General features: G+C 34.5%; 2 protein-coding genes across 3 annotated transcripts in view; one reads left to right on the top strand and one right to left on the bottom strand.

Moving 5' to 3' along the window:
• The window catches only part of LOC129938618 (uncharacterized), a 215,707-nt gene that overhangs the window by 171,202 nt on the left and 26,127 nt on the right, over positions 1-18,378 (top strand). The gene's annotated exons all lie outside the window — the stretch shown is intronic.
• LOC129938620 (uncharacterized) lies at positions 10,360-11,784 on the bottom strand. Its single transcript, XM_056046286.1, has 2 exons — positions 11,649-11,784; positions 10,360-11,579 (listed from the first exon to the last, which is right to left on the bottom strand). Exons 1-2 carry the CDS (start codon positions 11,661-11,663, stop codon positions 10,428-10,430), a joined length of 1,167 nt encoding a protein of 388 aa, XP_055902261.1. The 5' UTR covers positions 11,664-11,784; the 3' UTR covers positions 10,360-10,427.

Below are 18,378 nucleotides of genomic sequence, written 5' to 3'. Positions count from 1 at the left end.
TCGTATAGCAGAACTTTGATTTGCAGTCCTCCATATTCAATACCACCAGGTAAACAGTTTACTAAGTCATTTATATAAAGAGCAACAAGGTTTGGACTAAGGGTGCACCTTTATTGGACTTCGGATTGAGTTGCAAACCACTCCGATTTATTTTTCCAGTCAAAACTGCTGAGTTTTTCCAAACTTTTCAGTCATACGAAGTCCGTATAGCTTTTAAATAAGAGCATCGCGATCTAGTGTATTAAAAGCCGATCTGAAGTCTACAAAAAGAAGATATAATTTATTATTTCTTGCTACTGACTCAGCAATACTTTTTATCTCAAATACATGATCAATAGTGGAATATCCAGATCCAAAACCATTTAGGAATTCGCTTAACAGATTTTTTGAAGCTATCCACACTTTAAGTCGATTCTGGAGCGCAGCAGTGAAAACTTTATATGTGGCATTAAGGGAGGACATACTTCTATAGTTCGATGCGTCATTAGTACTAACTTTTTCATGTGTATACAATCTTGATTTATCAACACAGTCAGCTTTTGGATAAGCTTATTGCCCCGTACCTCTTTGTCCGAAAGCATGGCCAAACATCAAAATATTCTTTGGGGTACGGTTCAAGATTTGTTGAATTTTTGTCTTAATTGGGTTTCGCAACAGCCCGTTGAGAACTAAAGCCTAGTGACTTAAAACTCTCAGCCATTCCTGTTGTCAGGGATGGCGGGAACCTTTAGTTTTAAGCCGAATCCGAACGGCTAAATTGAGAAAGAATTACTCTTGGAGAATTTGTCAATTCCTTGCAAGAGGCAGTACCTATGAAAAATACTTTAATATTTTTAATCCTATATGCAGGGATCGAACCCAAGCTCTCTGACATGACAGTCTAACGCACCATCATGCCACGGGTACTTCTAATATAAGGCTAACAGTATACTTTTTCCATTTTAAATCCAAGCTAGATTCCAAAATTCAGAAGAGCTCATTGCTAGACTTAACTTTCTTGCTTCGGATTCAAAGTATAATTTCTACTTACTGCACATATTGCCTTTAACCTTCGATTCACTTCCAAATATATGTTCTTGAAAATGTTACTACTGGTTCTGCGAAAAACTTTAAGTCGTGCATAAGACACATCTCTTGCTTTTTTTGCAGCTTTAATTGAACCAACCTTCTTTATACACTGAAGCTTGGCTTTTCTTTCCTTTATGCCAATATGCTTTTTTAATAATGTCTTCTAATGTATTAAAATCCATTGATTAATGATTAAGTAGCAACGCATCTAAGCGCTCTTTGAAGACTTGTTCGTAAGTATTATTCCATAATATTTTAGGTAAAAGATCCAAGTTGTAAGTAAGTTCATTGACCACCCTTACCATAATAAAAGACACATTACATCGACATCATGGTTTGGTTATTCCAATTAGGATAGACGGATAGAAAAAAAATCAATAATTCCTATAAACAATTTCCTTAATGTGGAGACATACAAAAATAAATTTAATTAATCTGAACCTATTCAGATTTAAAATAAAAATCTATAATTTAAAAAATAAATATGAAATGAAAACAAAAATTTATAAAATCAAATTCCAACTTTATGAGCGCATAAAATAAAGCTAAAAAAAACTAAAGTCTCTCACCTTTTTTTACTTCTTATTATCAATATCATAAGCAAAAGACTTTAATAAGTCCTAAACATTTTCTTGATTGCCTTCAGAAACCATATTAGTCTGTTTACTCTAATTTTATTAAGTTCTATCAAAATCAAGTTCAAGGCCTAAAATTTGCATCAATATCTTTTATTGGTCTGAATTAATTTATTTGAGACTGTGTTGATTATTTTTAGTTTATTTTTCATTAAAACTGGAAAATTTTGTTTGCATATTTTTGTCTATGATTTTGTTAGGAATTTGTTTAGCATATTTTTACTGAACCAAGAAAAACCTATGACTTCAGCATATCATTGACTTAAACATTAACATTAACATTAATACAAAAATCAAACATATGCTTGTACATTATTAAAGGTTAATGAATATGAATCTTCTTAAAATTCATATTTCTATTCAATAATAAAATGAAAACCGCAAAAAGAAACAAATCAAAAATTTTCAAATCATTATCCAATTTTACTATTTATAAATGTTAATTATTTTCTATTTTTGTTTCATTTCTTAAACACAAGCACACTCAATTTTGAATAAATTAAACCTTTGTTTTGCTAGAAGATACAATGCCCTCCCTATGTCTGCAAAAACATCACAAAATTAACACTTTGATCATTTGCATATCTATGTAATAAATAAATGAACATATAATAAATATTAAATACTCTTTGATGGAAAGTTACTCAATGACAGGGTTTATTTTTAACCACAATTTGTTCTTAGAATAGAATAGAAAAATTACATAATTTTCGTCACCACAGCTTTAAATAATTTTAAAAAATTACTATCATAACAACGAATAAATTAAAAGTATGATGTTTTTATAGTCTTATTTTCATGAATTCTTCAAGAGGTTAAGTTGTTGAGGTTAAGTTTACCTGACTATATGTGTATTTAAACTTTGTTTAAGTGTAATTTAAAGCTTCTATTTGAACAGCATATTTTTCCATATGTATAAAATTGGCAACTTTGATTTTACCAAATTGTATCTAAAAATTTTGTACTTCTTTATATTATCTTAACTCCTCAAACTATGCTACAATTTAAATCAATATAATATTTCTAATTTGGCATGACGGAAATAATTCACAAAACAAAAAAGATACCATCAATAAAGCACTTGAACATAATATGAAACCAAATTAAATTCGATGGTGCGAAAACTCGTGGAGAATGGGAGAGTCTCTACAAGCCTAAGATTTCCTTTCTAGCTCATTGTTATTATTGTTGGCAGGTGAGGAGTAGAGATGACCAACAATGTTCTATCAAAGTTTTACTTTTGTTTTGTGTGGCATCAGATACTCTTTGTTAGAGGATTTGTCAATTCCTGGCAAGCAGTAATCCGTATCCGTGAGAAAAAAAAAATCAATCGATTTTTGTTTTCGTATACATATATTATTTAAGTCTTATAACAAGTTTTAGCTATTAGTGAGCTTTTGTAATTAATACTTAATTAACTTTAACATAACAATCCCATCCAAGTGAGTTATTTTTAACTTTGCTATGTGTATACACAAAATCAACAAAATTATATTGTTAAGGTTTGCTCGTCGTAAATGAATTTAAACATATTAATGAGAGAACTTCTGAAATTGACATGGTAATTAGTCCTTGCATATTGAACAAAACAAATATTTGTCTACGCGATGTGGATATCAAAGTCATTTTTAATTATTTATATATCGAAGCAGTCAACCTAAATAATATTTTGATTAAATTTATCTACTTTGCAAAATTTAATTTGTTCGCGAATAAACCTGAAGATCAAAACAAGTTAACTTAAATAAAACAATACAGATCGCGTTTGGGATATAAACGTAAATCTAAATTGAAATAAACTTCACATGTAGGGGATAATGTATTGAGGGGCAGAGATGTAAGCTGAAAGGACTACGAAAGACAGATATTTAAAAACGAATTTTTACATTTTTGAAGTTATTTTGTTCATAAATAATTAAAATATCTATATCAAGTGTGTTTAAGAATTAATGCAAAATGTGAACTTGACACCATTTGTGCACTAAAGTGTTAAAATACCTTAAACAATATCATATTGACATTTTCAAATTAAGGATGAAATTTAGAACAAAACGATTTCTAGTGTTATGTTATCTCGAACACGGTTCTTTACAACACAATAAAACTGTTTCTTAAATCTCTTACAAGCTTGTGCCTTCATTTAATGAGAATCACGGAGAACGAAGTTTATTATTTTTTTTTTCAGCGATATTTTTTCATAAAATGTACTCGATTCTGTAGAAATGAAAGAAATTCTAAAATTAAATTGTTCAGTTCTCCTTACTTCTAAGAACTTGGGGTAGATTACACCTTGAGGAATGGAAACATGATTTTAGTGATGGTGGGTTGAGTGTACATAATTATAAGTGTGGGAAGTGGTTTAGTTTTCGTTATGAAAATTATTGTTAAAACGTTTTATTTTACTACAATTCTGAAGCTAAAAATAGACCAAGCTTTAACTTGTATTATTATAAATGCTTTTATTCAATTAAATCCAACTTAATTTATGTAATCAAATATATAATGAATTTTAATCAAATGAATTTCAAGACAAATTCAATCTACGATAAATTCTTACGACGTAAAAATTACTAATTTCAAATACACATCTACTTTTATGATCTAAATAATGTAAGACAACATAAAAGAAAAAAAAAACAAACAAATCCTTGGCTTTGAGAATAGATAATAATAAAATTTTCAATTTATTGGAAACCTATTCTTATATTGGATTTGTTTTAAATCAATATGCCATGACAATAAATACGGGATTATTGGGAAAACAATTCCATATCATTTACTTATTTGAAATACGTATTGTATGATGTCTATCGCGTACTTGTACATATTTTATCTGGTATCATGCATGACTAGGGCAACGTGATATGACGTCATAAGGATTTTTTTGATGTTGTTTCTTGTTTTATTCTTGAACTAATTTGCGTCATCCTCATCAGTTCTACGAATATTCATGTCCTAAATTTTTTATCTAATTTTGGATCTCATTCAATTACACAAGCATTAACATACATCATGCCTATCTATAGGTAAATCTATAAACACATGTATACTACCGTAAGTATACATACATATATGTAGGTTTACGAGTATAATGTATTTTTCTTTCATTTACATGTTGATTTCGTTGTTTATTTATAGTAGAAATGAATTTGACACTATAATTAATTATTAAATACCGAATCTCTTTTTAAGATAAGGCATAAAAAAGGTAGTAGGCGTTAAAAAAATCATTTACAACCAGCAAGGATATACGTTTGTGGGTAGCTAATCTTGAAAGCAATACAGTACTGTACCATCTAGGCCGTTCTTCGAGCCAAAGCAAATTAAAATGTGTATTGTATATGTTTTCTCGTGAATATAAATTTATTGCAAGAAATTCAGGATGATTTTTTGTAACCTACTTAGCAAGAAAATGTGGCATGCAAAAAATTCAACATGAGCTAACCATTATAGTAAATTTTTATTCCAGGAAAGTCATCTTTAATAGGAAGAATTTGGCATATTGGTCACAACTATGGAAATCAGCATTAGAAAATGTTTTGTAGAAGAAAAAAAAAAGACTTGTTTAAACTGAGAAGGCTGAGATCGAATTTTCTGTCTGTGTACATACACACTATTTTTAACAGACCAACTATTTCGACATTGAGTGAAACCCAAGTAGGTGAAGATTCCGATACTGCTGAGCCCAAACCTGGACAGAGTTTCGGCTTTTCAGGAATTGGATGCTCTGTCTGACTCTATACGAAGAATTATTATCCTCTATCTTCACACTGAAATCGTTATTACGGGCGATTTCTATGTTCACCTGATGGAGTGTGTGCTAAGATTTTTATTGAGATCAACCATCTTACTCAGCTTGTCAATGAGCCTACTCAAATATCAGACGTTAACGGCCGAGCAGTAAATACACTTGACTTCTTTCTCACTTCTGATCCTGATAAATACACAATCAGTGTATTGACGCCTCTGGGCACATCGGACCACAGTGTCATATCTGCTTATTTCTCGTGCCAAACAAATCCAGTTAAAAAAAAAGCTATAAAGAGAACCGTTTGGAAGTACGAGAAAGCCAACTTGGACGGTCTCAAAAATTTCTTCTGGATCTTTAACTGGTCGCTATGCTTCCTTGGTAGCGACGTAGACTAAAGTGCAGATAGGAAGCCTTTATCCTGAATAGGGGTGAAGGTATTTAACCTTAGGTTAGATCAGGTTTTATTCGAGTTGCAAAGAGTTTATTAAGGAGAAAGTGGTGAGCTTCCGGTGTTTTAAAGCCAACCCAACTGAAGAAAACCGGAAAAGGTTTCAGCAAGTCATCAGGAAGGTTGCAAAAAAACCAAATTTTTGCATGACCAACAATCACTGCGAAAAATACTGCAATGTCCCAAAGGCAGTAAGAATTTTTGGTCATTCGTAAAAAAACTGAGGAATTCTTCCTCTGTTCCTACACTTGTTGTCAATGACACTTCTTTAGTTAGCTCTATTGATAAAGACAACTTATTTGTAAAACAGTTCGCCGAAATTTCCGCCCTACCAGATAGTGTCATGGTTCCACCAGTTCTTGGACGTGTTTTTTTTATAATGATTCTATGGGACCAATTTTTTTCGTACTCGAACTGTACCGGGAGTTCTTAAAGATCCACTGACCCAGATGGTAGCCCCGCTATTATTATGAAGAGATGTTCTTCCACGCTAGCAAAACCAAGTAAGCTTTTCCATCTATCTTATTCTTTGAGTCTCGTTCCGAGTAGTTGGAAAGCGAATCTTCTTCTCCCACAAATTAACGACCAAAAGCACTAACGTCCCTTCTCTCCAAAGTCATGGAAACACTGATTAATTATTAGCTTAAGAAATATCTTGAGGAACGCAAGCTTCTTAATGACCGGCAATACGGTTTTCGTAGCAATTGGTCCACTGTTGATCTTATGGTTCATCTCACCGATCAATGCAAGAAAGTAAGATTATTGCACTTGATATTTCAAAGGCATTTGATAAAGTCTGTTTTTTTAGAAAAAAATGCGTGCTTTTGGTATTGGCGAATCTCTTCTTCGTTGGATTTGAAATTTTCTTTTGAACCGTTCAATACAAACTTGTTTTTGACGGATTCAAGTCTGAAACCCATAATATAAATGCTGGTGTGCTCCAGGGCTCCGTTTTGTCTCCGACCCTTTTCCTCATTTTTATAAATGATCTCCTGTCTGCTACTTTTAATCCAATACATTGTTTCGCTGACGATAGCATTCTTAGCTTTTCATATTCGTTCACAGACTCCCAACCCTCCTCGTTGGATGTCGAACTGCAACGGCAAAATAATGATTATCTCATTTAATTCCGACCTACATATAATTGCACAATGGGGAATAAAAAACCGAGTGGAATTTAATGCTTTGAATACCCAATGCTGTATTGTATAGTTAACGCGAAATACACCCTCTTTGTAACTATCCATTAGTGGCAATTCCAAATCTCCACATCATTGGAACGTGCATCAGCAACCACCTTTTGTGGAGCGATACATACGTGATGCGGCAAAAATGCGGCAAGATTTCTAGGTTTTTCTTAGATGATGCAAGAAATTTTTCTCCCCATCTGATCTGGCTACAATCTACAAAACCTATATACGTCCGAAACTTGAATATAACTCTCATCTTTGGGTTGGTGCTCCAGTTACTTATTTAAGCCTCTTGGACAGTATTCAAAAAAGAGCTTTTAAAATAATTAGTCACATTAACAAAGGTTCAAAAGTCCATGGGCCAACATTCTTAATAGGCTTTTTAATCATTTAGGTAAGTTTAAAGCCCTTACGTGCATAATGTCTTTAAAGCCACCCGAGCTCGCCAAAAGTCCAAGATACAGTCGTTCATAAGTTTATAATATTGTTTGTATGTAAGTGAGTCAAAAGTCCATACTTTAGTCATACTAACAATCTATTTTAATATTTAAAAAACTAGACATAACCGAGACATGTATTACACAAAAAAAAATATTTACGAACTTATAATTAAATTGTTAAACTCATTTTCAAAAAAATATTGAACTCATGGCTTATAAAAATTGTACCAGAAAGTGGTCAGAAAGAAAGCAAATAATTTGCGATACAACGTGTTAAAACTTACATATGTTTGCATTCCTCCTGCTGACTATTGGATCACTTATGTGGGCTAAAAGTGTATAAACTTTTTATCTGAACTTTGGTCTCACTTGGATGGGTGATAAGTTCATAACTTAGCAGTAGCACCCCTGGTGTGATGGTTAGAGCGTTGCACTGTCTTCTCAGATGTCTTTAGTTTCAATTTTACGCCATCCAAAGTTTTTTCACGGGTGTTTGCCTTTGGCGCTTCTACTTGAGCGTTAACTTAACGAATTGTAGAAACTGAGTAAGGTCATTATTTCTCGAGAACTTTATACAGATGAATCCTGAAACCAAAGAACGTTTATATCGATTACACTCCACGATCATTACCCTCTCTCACATAAAAACGGTATACAATCCGATGTCACCAATTTCCAATGAAGATAATGCTAAGACCGGTGTTACTTCTAGACCGGGTGGCAGTTTGGCGCTGAAGTCTGCTGCCGATTCACCTTTGGCTAATACAGATAAGGTAGCATCTGCTATCCATGGACGCTCTTCTGTTACTGGAAGCAACGAGAGTACGAAGGTAGCGATACCTAATTCTAGTACTGGCAGAGTTGTAAACATTGGCCCAAACAATACTATTGAAAGTACACCTCTATTACAAGAATGCAAAGGCGGCAAGCTGCAAGAATCTTAAAGGCATCTGGTGTATCATTGGGGGCTGGAGGTGTACCGCAGCAAACTGCTGGAGTTGAATAAGTAAAAGGTGTACTTGTTGCCGCTGGTACTAATAATGACTCCACGCCTAAAGGTCACCAAAACCGCCTCTTGTGAACTGCACTAGCACTCTCGTCAATCCCACTTAAAATTCAGGTTTTAGCAGATGGTCAAAGTAAATCTCTCAAGTGAGTTTTTAAACATTTTAAGAGAGCGTCCAGGACCACTTCACACAGACTACACCATCCCCCAACTCCAATTCGATTTAAACTTCCAGATTTCTATATTCCTTCCCGATCTTTCTGGAATCATTGTATAGCATGAACTTTTGGCGATAAAAGAAGTCTTGTCCTGGCCTAAAGAAAATGTGATATCAACAACTGATATTCGTGTTTTCTCACGTAGTAAAATAATTAGAATCTGTCTGTCCAAACTATATAACGGGTCAAATCTGTCGATCATCTCTAATGGAGATGGCACAAAAGTTTAATATTCACCTTTGCTACCTGCCGGGTCATAGAGACATTCCAGAAATTTGAAAGGCAGATGAACTCGCCATCAGAAATGGTACAGTACAAACCATTATACCACGGTTGGCTAATACTGGCTTACCAATCGCTATATGTTAACTATTGCTAGTGCCAGATGCTATGAAGAAGCCAAACACGAGGTGAAATAACAACACCACGTGTAAGGTTGCAAGAAACATGTGGCCTATTCTAGATTTAAAACGATCATGGGCATTGTCTAAGCACGCCAAGCAACTAGGCGTGTTCTCAAAAGAAATTCAGAAACTGATCTAACCGATCTCAATCATATTAAAATGATCAGTCTCTAATGTTTCGCAAGGGACTCAAACTGGTTTCATTAAGCTTATTAGAAAACCTCAAGATTCATGTGGTATCACAATTAAACTAGCCTATTACCTTCAGAAACTTTAACATAACCTAACCATGGCTGTTGCGAGGAACTGCAAATCCTTCAAGAGTAATTATTGTCATGGAAAAGTGCTTTCTCAAATTAGCCGTTCGGATTCGGCTTGAAAACTGTAGTTCGACTCCATCCATAACAACATTATTCACACAGGAATGGTTAACAGTTGTAAGTCTGTAGGCCCTTGTTCTCAACGAACTGTTGCGCCATCTAATCAATTTAATTATACTTTTAACCCACCCAAATGAACTTCTGACCCTGCAAAGTCTTAGGAGCCTTAAGAAATTCTTTCAGAAAATGGCATAACAATGATATATAAACTATAATTTAATTTTTTCTCAATAATTTTATAAAATTATTAGAAACACAATTGCATATTTTCAGAAGTGTGATAAAAGTAAAAATCATTTACGATTTTGTCGACAATATTTTGTTAGAGAATTTTTTTTTTAATTTTTGGAATAAATTTCTTATTTATTTAATTAAATTGTTTAATAGACACATCAGTCGTTTCCAGTGTATGTTAAAATTTGTTGTTAAGGATAATTTCTTCACTCTGAATAGTTTTAAATAAAATGATGCCTTAATTATGTAAAACGTGTCTACCTGTCCACACCCTATTTTTTCTGACGCATTTCGTTCTATTTTAAAACGACCAATTTATCGAGAATTGATGCAAAAATTAAACAAATAACGTCAATTTAATTAAATTGAATTAATTAAATCGTAATATACATCACGCAGAATCATCGCCTATTCATTATTGTTTTAAATCCCTTGAGATTCTCCACTATGTAAATTAATAGCAATTCCTATTCAAATTAGAAGCCAACTAAAAACGCTGGTTCATTGTACTCTGAAACGAACAAAAAAAAAAAAACAATAAACTAATATTGTTAACATGTGCGATGAGAGAAACTATTAAGACTATTTTAGTTTTTAATGCTGATTTATTTATTAAACTTTGATTGAAAATACTGTGTTATTAGATTTCGCGTTCATTTTTTGAGAGGAGGCAAGTACGACTCACTAGAGATGAAAGATCCGGTTCCGGAAATGTTTGAAGAACCAGCAGAACTAGCGGCTTCATTCAATTGTGCTGCTCCAGATGCAGAACCCAAGTTGCTTGATGATCCGAAAGATAGGGAGCTAAAGCTTGATTCGGATTTGATGTTGGTTGGTGCAGATTCGGAAATGATGCTTGATGTTCCAATTGATTGAGGGGAGCTGAAGCTTGAGCCTGAGGCGAGTTTTGTTGATTTTGATCCTGAAGTGAAGCTTCCTGATCCACTTGCGCCAAGGGCGAAGTTAGCTGATCCAGATCCTGAAGTGGAAATTCCTGATCCTGAAGCCAAGCTTTCGGTTCCGCTAGATTGAGCTGAGCTAAGGTTTAAGGGTCCTGATTTGTTGTAAACTGTCTTGTAGTATTTGCCAGATGCCTTGTTGTTTGGTTCTCCGAAAACGAATTGGAATGGCTTGCCGGCGCTAGCGTAGTTCAAAACTGGGGCGTATCCACCGTTGTAGATTTCAGAAACTCCTCCAACGTTGTCGTATTGAGCTTGGATGGATTGCTTGGCGCGTTGAACATCTTCGGGGGTCCTGTACTTTACAAAACGAACTTCAGGAGCGGTCTGTACATTCTCTTGGATTTGTTGGAGTTGTCCCACCAATTGTGCTTCATCGTGTTGCTTAGAGAGAACATAGATAGCAGTCTTTTGTTCGATAGCTTGCTTGGCCAACTGAAGTGCGGCATTGGTGGCAACGTTATTTTCTGGGGCCTTAATGAATACAACTTGGAGGTTCTTCTTCAAAGAGTTACTCAACTGCTTGGTGATTCTTCCTTCTAATTGAGCTTCAGCTGGGGCGTCGAAATGGTAGAATTGTTTGCTGTATTGAACGGTCTGAGGAACGTAGTCAAGATCATCAATACCAATGGAGTATTGTTGGTAGTGACCGTTGTTGAAGTTGCTGCTTCCTGAGCTTATGATTCCACCATTGCTGTAGCTGCCGCTGTTGTAATGTCCTGATTTGTGTCCAGAAGAACTTGCTGCTGCAGGCAAAATCTCCTCACGGATACCTGATACTCCTGGACCATAGTTGTAACCAGACAACACACCAGCACTAGCTGATGCAGCTAATAATCCAAGAATCTAAAACAAAAAACATAAGTTCACAGTCAAAAATGTATAGGCTTAGGTAAATTTATTGTTCTAACTTACAAAGAATGATCTCATGTTTGTGCGTCTTGCTACCTCGATGTCTTGCGAAAACTGAACTAGATGTTTAGATAAACTGTGAATTTTTATACTTGTCAGATATCAGGCGTAATATCTAATTTATTCTTGTAGAACTATAATAAATAGAAGAAAACTAAAGCAGTTCTTAACTGGTGCCCTGTTTTATAAGACCATTGAACCCAGAATTGGAATGTGCCATATGATTACCACAAATGGATTTATGTACCATTTCTATGTTTAATGTATTTTATGGTTATTATACTTTTAAGAAGTTAGTAATTTATGCTAAATACGTCATGAATTTTTGAACTGTGTAACTGTATTTTTTTTGTTTAATGTTGAATAAAACCACTGTAATTATAATATAAACGTACAATTATTATATTTTGAATTGTTGTATCCACGGGGAATCGATTAAAAATGTTAATGAAACAGATGCAAAATTTCAATACAATAATATAATTGTTAAATACATCAAAGGTGCAATTGACACCTGTTAGTGGGCGTTTGCCGTTAACTCCCACAGTAACTTGAACTATGTGTTGAAAATCGGGTTCATAAACTTCAATGCCTTTCATTGTTAACTTCCGAAAATCTAGGATTTGTTATAGTTTTAAAAAGCTTTCTGTTCATAAAATCGGAAAAGCGGATGAGAAGAGAACAGGCCTTTTTAATATTTTTACTTGCGACATATAGGAACTATATGGCAAGTTTTGCATTCGTGCAAAATTTCGAACTCGAGATTTTAATCAAACATGATATTACGATGGTAGAGAAGTCGAAAAAAGTGGGTCCCGCGATTCCGTCCGGTCAGTTTTGTCTGTCTGTCCACGCTCCTACAGCCTAAACCATTGGGTCGATTGAGTTCAAACTTGGAAGTTAAGGTTTTGAGCAGATTCGCGTTAGGCGTTTTTTTCATTTTTTTTTTAAGATCAAAATTAACAGTGGCCCCCATACAATTTTTTTGGTCGAAAAACGAAAATTCGAATTTTCTCAAAAACAAACCGATAGATTTTTTTTAAATTTCCTCTAAAATTTTATTTTTTTATTTGGATTCTTTTAAAAATAAAAACATATTTTTGTATTGCTCAGAAAAGGTACCGCTCATAGAACCGTTATTTTGTTTTTTAATTTTCTCAGCAACTTATAGACCGATTTTAATAATTTTTTTTCTGAATAAGCTCTTATACTGCCTTAACAATATCTGATTTACAAAAGTGCAATTTTGTATTGTTTGGATTTTTAAGAAAATATTGAATTTTTTTTTTCAAAATTCTATATCTCAAAAACGGTTTAACATTTTTTAACGAAACTCAAATGAATAGCGTGCATTTACAATCACTAAACAACTGCATACCAAAAATATTTTTAGAACAAAATTTAAAAATTTTATATATAAAAAATTAATTTAAAAAAAAACCGCTCTAACGATTTTCAAAAAAAAAATTTGAAAAATCAAAGGTTTTTTTATTTATAAAATGGCATTTAAATTTTTGAAGACAAACTTTTTTTTCGGGTGAAATTTTGAATATTAAAATATTTTTTTTTTAATATTTTCACTATGCATGAGCCCGAAAGAGCGCATTATTTTGACGAAGTTGTAATTGCATTCATATCTTTAATCCAAATTAATGCATTTGGTACACATTTATATGATATATTTAATCAACAATCTATTTTAAAGTGTCTATCAAGAAGTATTATCATGGTAACTTTGTATATGTGATTTTTAAATATTATTCTTTACGAATAACGTTGTTTCACACATGATTTACTTGCCTTCGACTATATAAAAGAATAAATACTTAGTAATTACAAGTTAAAGAAACGGGCCAGAGAGAGAGTATATATGTATTTTCTCTTAGAATCACTTTTTCAACGTATACACATTATACCCATTTATAAAGGTATTACGTACAACTTCTACAACTACTGCTTACGTGTCACTTCATAACTAAAATCCAAAACGCACAAAATCCTGACTGTAAACAACACATGAATAGCAATTTCTTGTACCTGTTCGTATGCTTGTTGTTTTTTTTAAAGTTTAACAAAATAAATAAACTGAACGTAAAAACTCCATGTTAGCGCTGAAAACTTGTAGTAAGTAAGGAATTTAGTATATACCTTTTAGCTACCAATAACATTCCTTCATTATCATCATAAACATGTCCTTATCTATCTATCTGCATAATGAACTATATGCCTGCTACCTAACTACACAACCAATAGGCGATCGCTTTACAATTTAAACATTCATGCCTCTTTCTTATCTTATTATTTTCCATCCTGGTTCTTCTAATATGAAATTACAATAAAGCTATCAAAAGGAAAAAAGCTTTTAAGGAACTAGTTGAATCTATATGAATCCCATCGTAGCTTTATACATAAAAGAAACCATTTTTCATATACAAAGATCGTACTCAAGTAAAAGCAGACTTATGAATGTAAATATAAATAAATATCGGTAAAAGATCCTAAACAGCTGTCGTAAGCATGCAAAAGTGTCTTTCATCCCCTTATTAGATACAATATTAAGCCATTTTGTTTTACTTTTCCTTTTTTTAGGTATATAAAGTGCATTGATATAAAAAAACAACAACAAATTCATCAACCATCATATGGAAGCTCTTTATGTGAAAACATATACAAGGATAGACTCAAATAAAATGAAGGAAATTGTGTTGACTTTTTGGGTGGATTATCTTATCTCCCTTATTCTGCTGGCTGCTTAAGGGAATGAAAATAATATTGTCTTCTCGCTCCCTCTGAATTTCTCCACTTTCGATACTAACGCCACGCCAACGACTCGGCATCTGGTCGCCCTAAAAGTTTATGCTCATGAGAGTACTATGGTTGTCATATACAAAGATCGCACGGTTTTTTTGACAAATCAAATGGCATTTATATCTTTGAAGACAAACTTATTTTACAGGTATATTTTCAAATTTATAAAAGTACTTTTTTAAACAGACTCTTAACATACAGGAGCAAGTTCGTGCGACCCAGTCGTGCATTTTATTTATATCTGACTTACAACTCTATCCATTCCTGTGTACGAGTAATGTTGTCAAAGATGGAAGGGACCTACAGTTTATATGCTGAATCCGAACGCCTAATTTGAGAAAGCACTTTTTCATGACAAGACTTACTCTTGAAGGATTTGCAATTCCTTGCAAGATGCAGCACCCGTGAAAACTTTTTTTTAAATTAAGGTGGAACGGTTACTACGAGGGGCCTAGTTTGTATTTAAAAGACGTATTCAAAACAGTTAATTTTGCAAAATTGGTTGCATGTTACTAACTTACTAACTTTCAGTGGCGCTACAGTCCAAGGCAGACCTGGGCCTCAACCAACGTACGTCTCCAGCCAGCTCAGTTGGTTGTAGTCTTCATCCACCTGCGTGCACCACCTGAGTTGCGGTTTTGCTCTACTGCGCCGTTCCTCAGGATTGGATTCGAAGAACCTTCCGGGCTGGAGCATTGGTTTCCATGTGCTCTACGTGACCCAGCCATCTCAGTCGTTGGATTTGTATCCGTTTGGCCTAGTCTACGTCACTGTACAACTCATCGTTCCATCTTCTCGTCCACTCAACTTCCATAGGATTTTAGATCACGATAAGAAAGTTACTCTCGAAATGACCCAAGTAGCTTGCATCGGCTTTGGTCATAGTGCATGCTTTTGCACCGCTATATCAGGTCGGAGATAATGAGAGTCTTTACTACTAAATTGCTTTCTTAATCTCAAGAAACAACGGTTAGCAAGAGTAATTTTATCTTTGATTTTAGCGCTGGTGTTGGTTTCTGTGTTCATGGTGGAGCCTAGGTGGACAAAGTCCTAGACCGAGATGTTACTTTGTTTTACAATCATAAACCTTTAAATTTTGCCGCCTCTGCCTCGCAAAAGCCCCATTGAAATCACACTCTCAGTACTCTTAGTGGTGACATGTGAGCATGAGCTTAGCACAATTCTTTCAAGTTCGACGTTAAAAAAACAGCATATCAGTGCATCGTCTTGTCAAAGGACTCTTTTTACATCGAAAGTTTCAGTTAAGTTGTTTCCAAGCACGAACTTTCGAATCCCTGTACGTGCAGTCATATGTTGTCTTGAATTTGATGAAGAGATGGTTAGTGTCGATTTGATGTTCATGGGTTATAATTATCTCCAGATGCTTTGAAGAGCTTGGCTTTCAAGCCAGTTGATAATGTGGCTTTGTTAGACTTCCGATCAGATATGGCAATCTTTACTTCGTCTAAGTCGGGGAGATGGGAATGTTTTGTCATCCGCCTGACAGCGGAATTGAATTCATTTCGTCGTCGTCGCCGTTATACAGTCTGCAGAAGTGGTCCTTCCATATCCTTAGCATTGACTGTGGTTCCACTATGATGTTTCCACTTTCGTCCTTGCAGCCTTCGGCTCGAGGTTTATGTACTTGTAAATTCCGTTTCATCTGCTCATAAACCTTTTGGACTTCATATCTACTTTTAAACCTCTCAACATTTTGGACCGCACGCTTTTAAATTTTTTCCTTCAAAAAAGTCGCCGTTCCTTTCTCTTCTTCTGCTCGTGATAGAGGTCATAAGCAGGTCTCGCCATTCTATGCAGCGACGCTTTGCGTGCTTCATTTTTGGCTGCATTTGCCTGCCGACATTTCTCATCAAACCATTGTTTTCTTGTTGATGACTGCTTAAAACCCAGCAAGTCAGACGCAGATTCTTTAATTGCATCTTGGCAATGTTGCCACTAGTTCTCGATACATTGTCTTGGCGGCAGAGAACTTAGAGAGAGGTTACTTGTGACTAGGTCGTAGAATGATTTAGCAATCTTTTGCGATTGAAGCCGTTCGACGTTGTATTTTCTCCCACCATCTTCCTTTCTTATGGGTCTGTAACTTACTTACTTAAGGTGGTGCTACAGTCCGGGTGGACCTGGGCCTCAATTAACATGCGTCTCTAGCCAGTTTGGTCTCCAGTTTTTCCAGCCAGGTGAATCACTAGCTAGTTGTCTCTGTCTGTGTAGCGGTCTTCCTCTACTGCGCCGCCCCTATTCATTGGATTCGAAGACCTTTCGGGCTGGAGCGTTGATGTCCTTCCGCTGGACATGACCTACCTTTTTAAACCGTTGGACTTAAATTCTGTTAACTATTAGTCAGTGTCGCTCTACAGCCCGTATAGTTCGTCGTTAATCATCCGAAGAATTTTTTTCTCGAAGCATCCTGAGACGGTCTCATCTTTCTTTGACAGAATCCAGGCCTCAGCGCCATAAATAAGAACCGGGATAATGAGTGTCTTATAGATCGTGATTTTAGATGCTCGAGAGAGGACTTTACTACTCAATTGCCTTCTAAGTCCAAAGAAATAGCGATTTGCATTACTTATTCTTCGTCTGATTTCAGTGCTTGTGTCGTTGTCTATATTTAAAGCGATGCCTAGGAAGGCAAAGTCCCTAACCACCTCAAAGATATAGCTGTCCATGGTGACGTTTTGTCCAAGACGTCGTTATTCAATGCCCTTTTTTGATAACAGCATAAACTTGGTCTTATTGACCACTAAACTCATCTTCTTCGCTTCCGTCGCAATGCTCAAAAACACTCCACTGATATCAAGCTTTGACCTTCCAATTATGTCAATATTATCTGCGTATCCGAGTAATTGGATGGACCTTTGGAAGATTGTGCCTTTAGTGTTGACGGTTGAGTTTTGCACAATTCTTTCCAGAACGATATTGAAGAAATCGCATGAAAGTGCATCGCCTCATCTAAAACGTTTTTTGACATCAAATGCATCGGTGAGATCCCTTCCTACCCTGATAGAGCATCGTGCATTCTTCATCGTCATTCTGCATAAACGGATAAGTTTGACAGGGATGACAAAACTAGGCATTGCTTTGTAGAGCTCTTCCCTGGGTCTATACAATGCGTATACATGGATTTAAGAGCGGGTATAAAAATGTTGATATCCTTGTATTGTACTTAAGATAACTTTGCTTATAATTCTCAAACTTCTGTCAAGCAAAAAACTGAAAACAAAAAAACAATACATCGAAAGATAAAATATAATATACCTTACCTTCATATTTCCGTTTAAAAACGTGACACTAACGAAATAAAATCAACACTCTAAGCTTTTCAGCCCATTGATGCAGACTTTCATGATAGCTTAGCAAGAACGTAAATTGATTTAAAGATCGATTTTCCTGGCCAATTTTACATTATCTGAATCTACATAGAATCATCTAAAACCTGTCGATGTTGGTATTTCGAAAAGTTTATGAACCCATAACGAGTGGTGGTTATTTTGAAATGATACACATCTGCTAAGTTCTCAGAATTAAGAAATGAAGTGTAAATACATAACAATAAGTAATACAGATGCAATTAGCAAAACAAAAGTAATCGAACTGGAAGAAGTTTATTTTTTTAAATTCTGGCCTGACAAAGTTGGTTGTTATATAGAGAGAGAGAGAGTGGAACGCAAAAAGAGGCTTAAAGTTGTATCTGAAAGATTGTCACATGAGATATTATTTTTTTTAACAGAGTGTTTTTAAGTCTGGATTGTTTTTCAATTACAACATAAAGTCCATGTCATATTGACAACTCCATAAAGGACGAGGACAAAGAAAAATATAAACGAAAATCTTCTAAAAGTTTGGGTATAGAACATTTTATTTTTATTTAATTCTTTTTTGTTGCTTTCAATTGTCAAAGTACAAA

This window comes from Eupeodes corollae, chromosome 1 (assembly GCF_945859685.1).
Source record: "Eupeodes corollae chromosome 1, idEupCoro1.1, whole genome shotgun sequence".
In the NCBI taxonomy this organism is placed as follows: Eukaryota; Metazoa; Arthropoda; class Insecta; order Diptera; family Syrphidae; genus Eupeodes; species Eupeodes corollae.
This window is presented reverse-complemented; position numbering and strand designations above follow the sequence as displayed.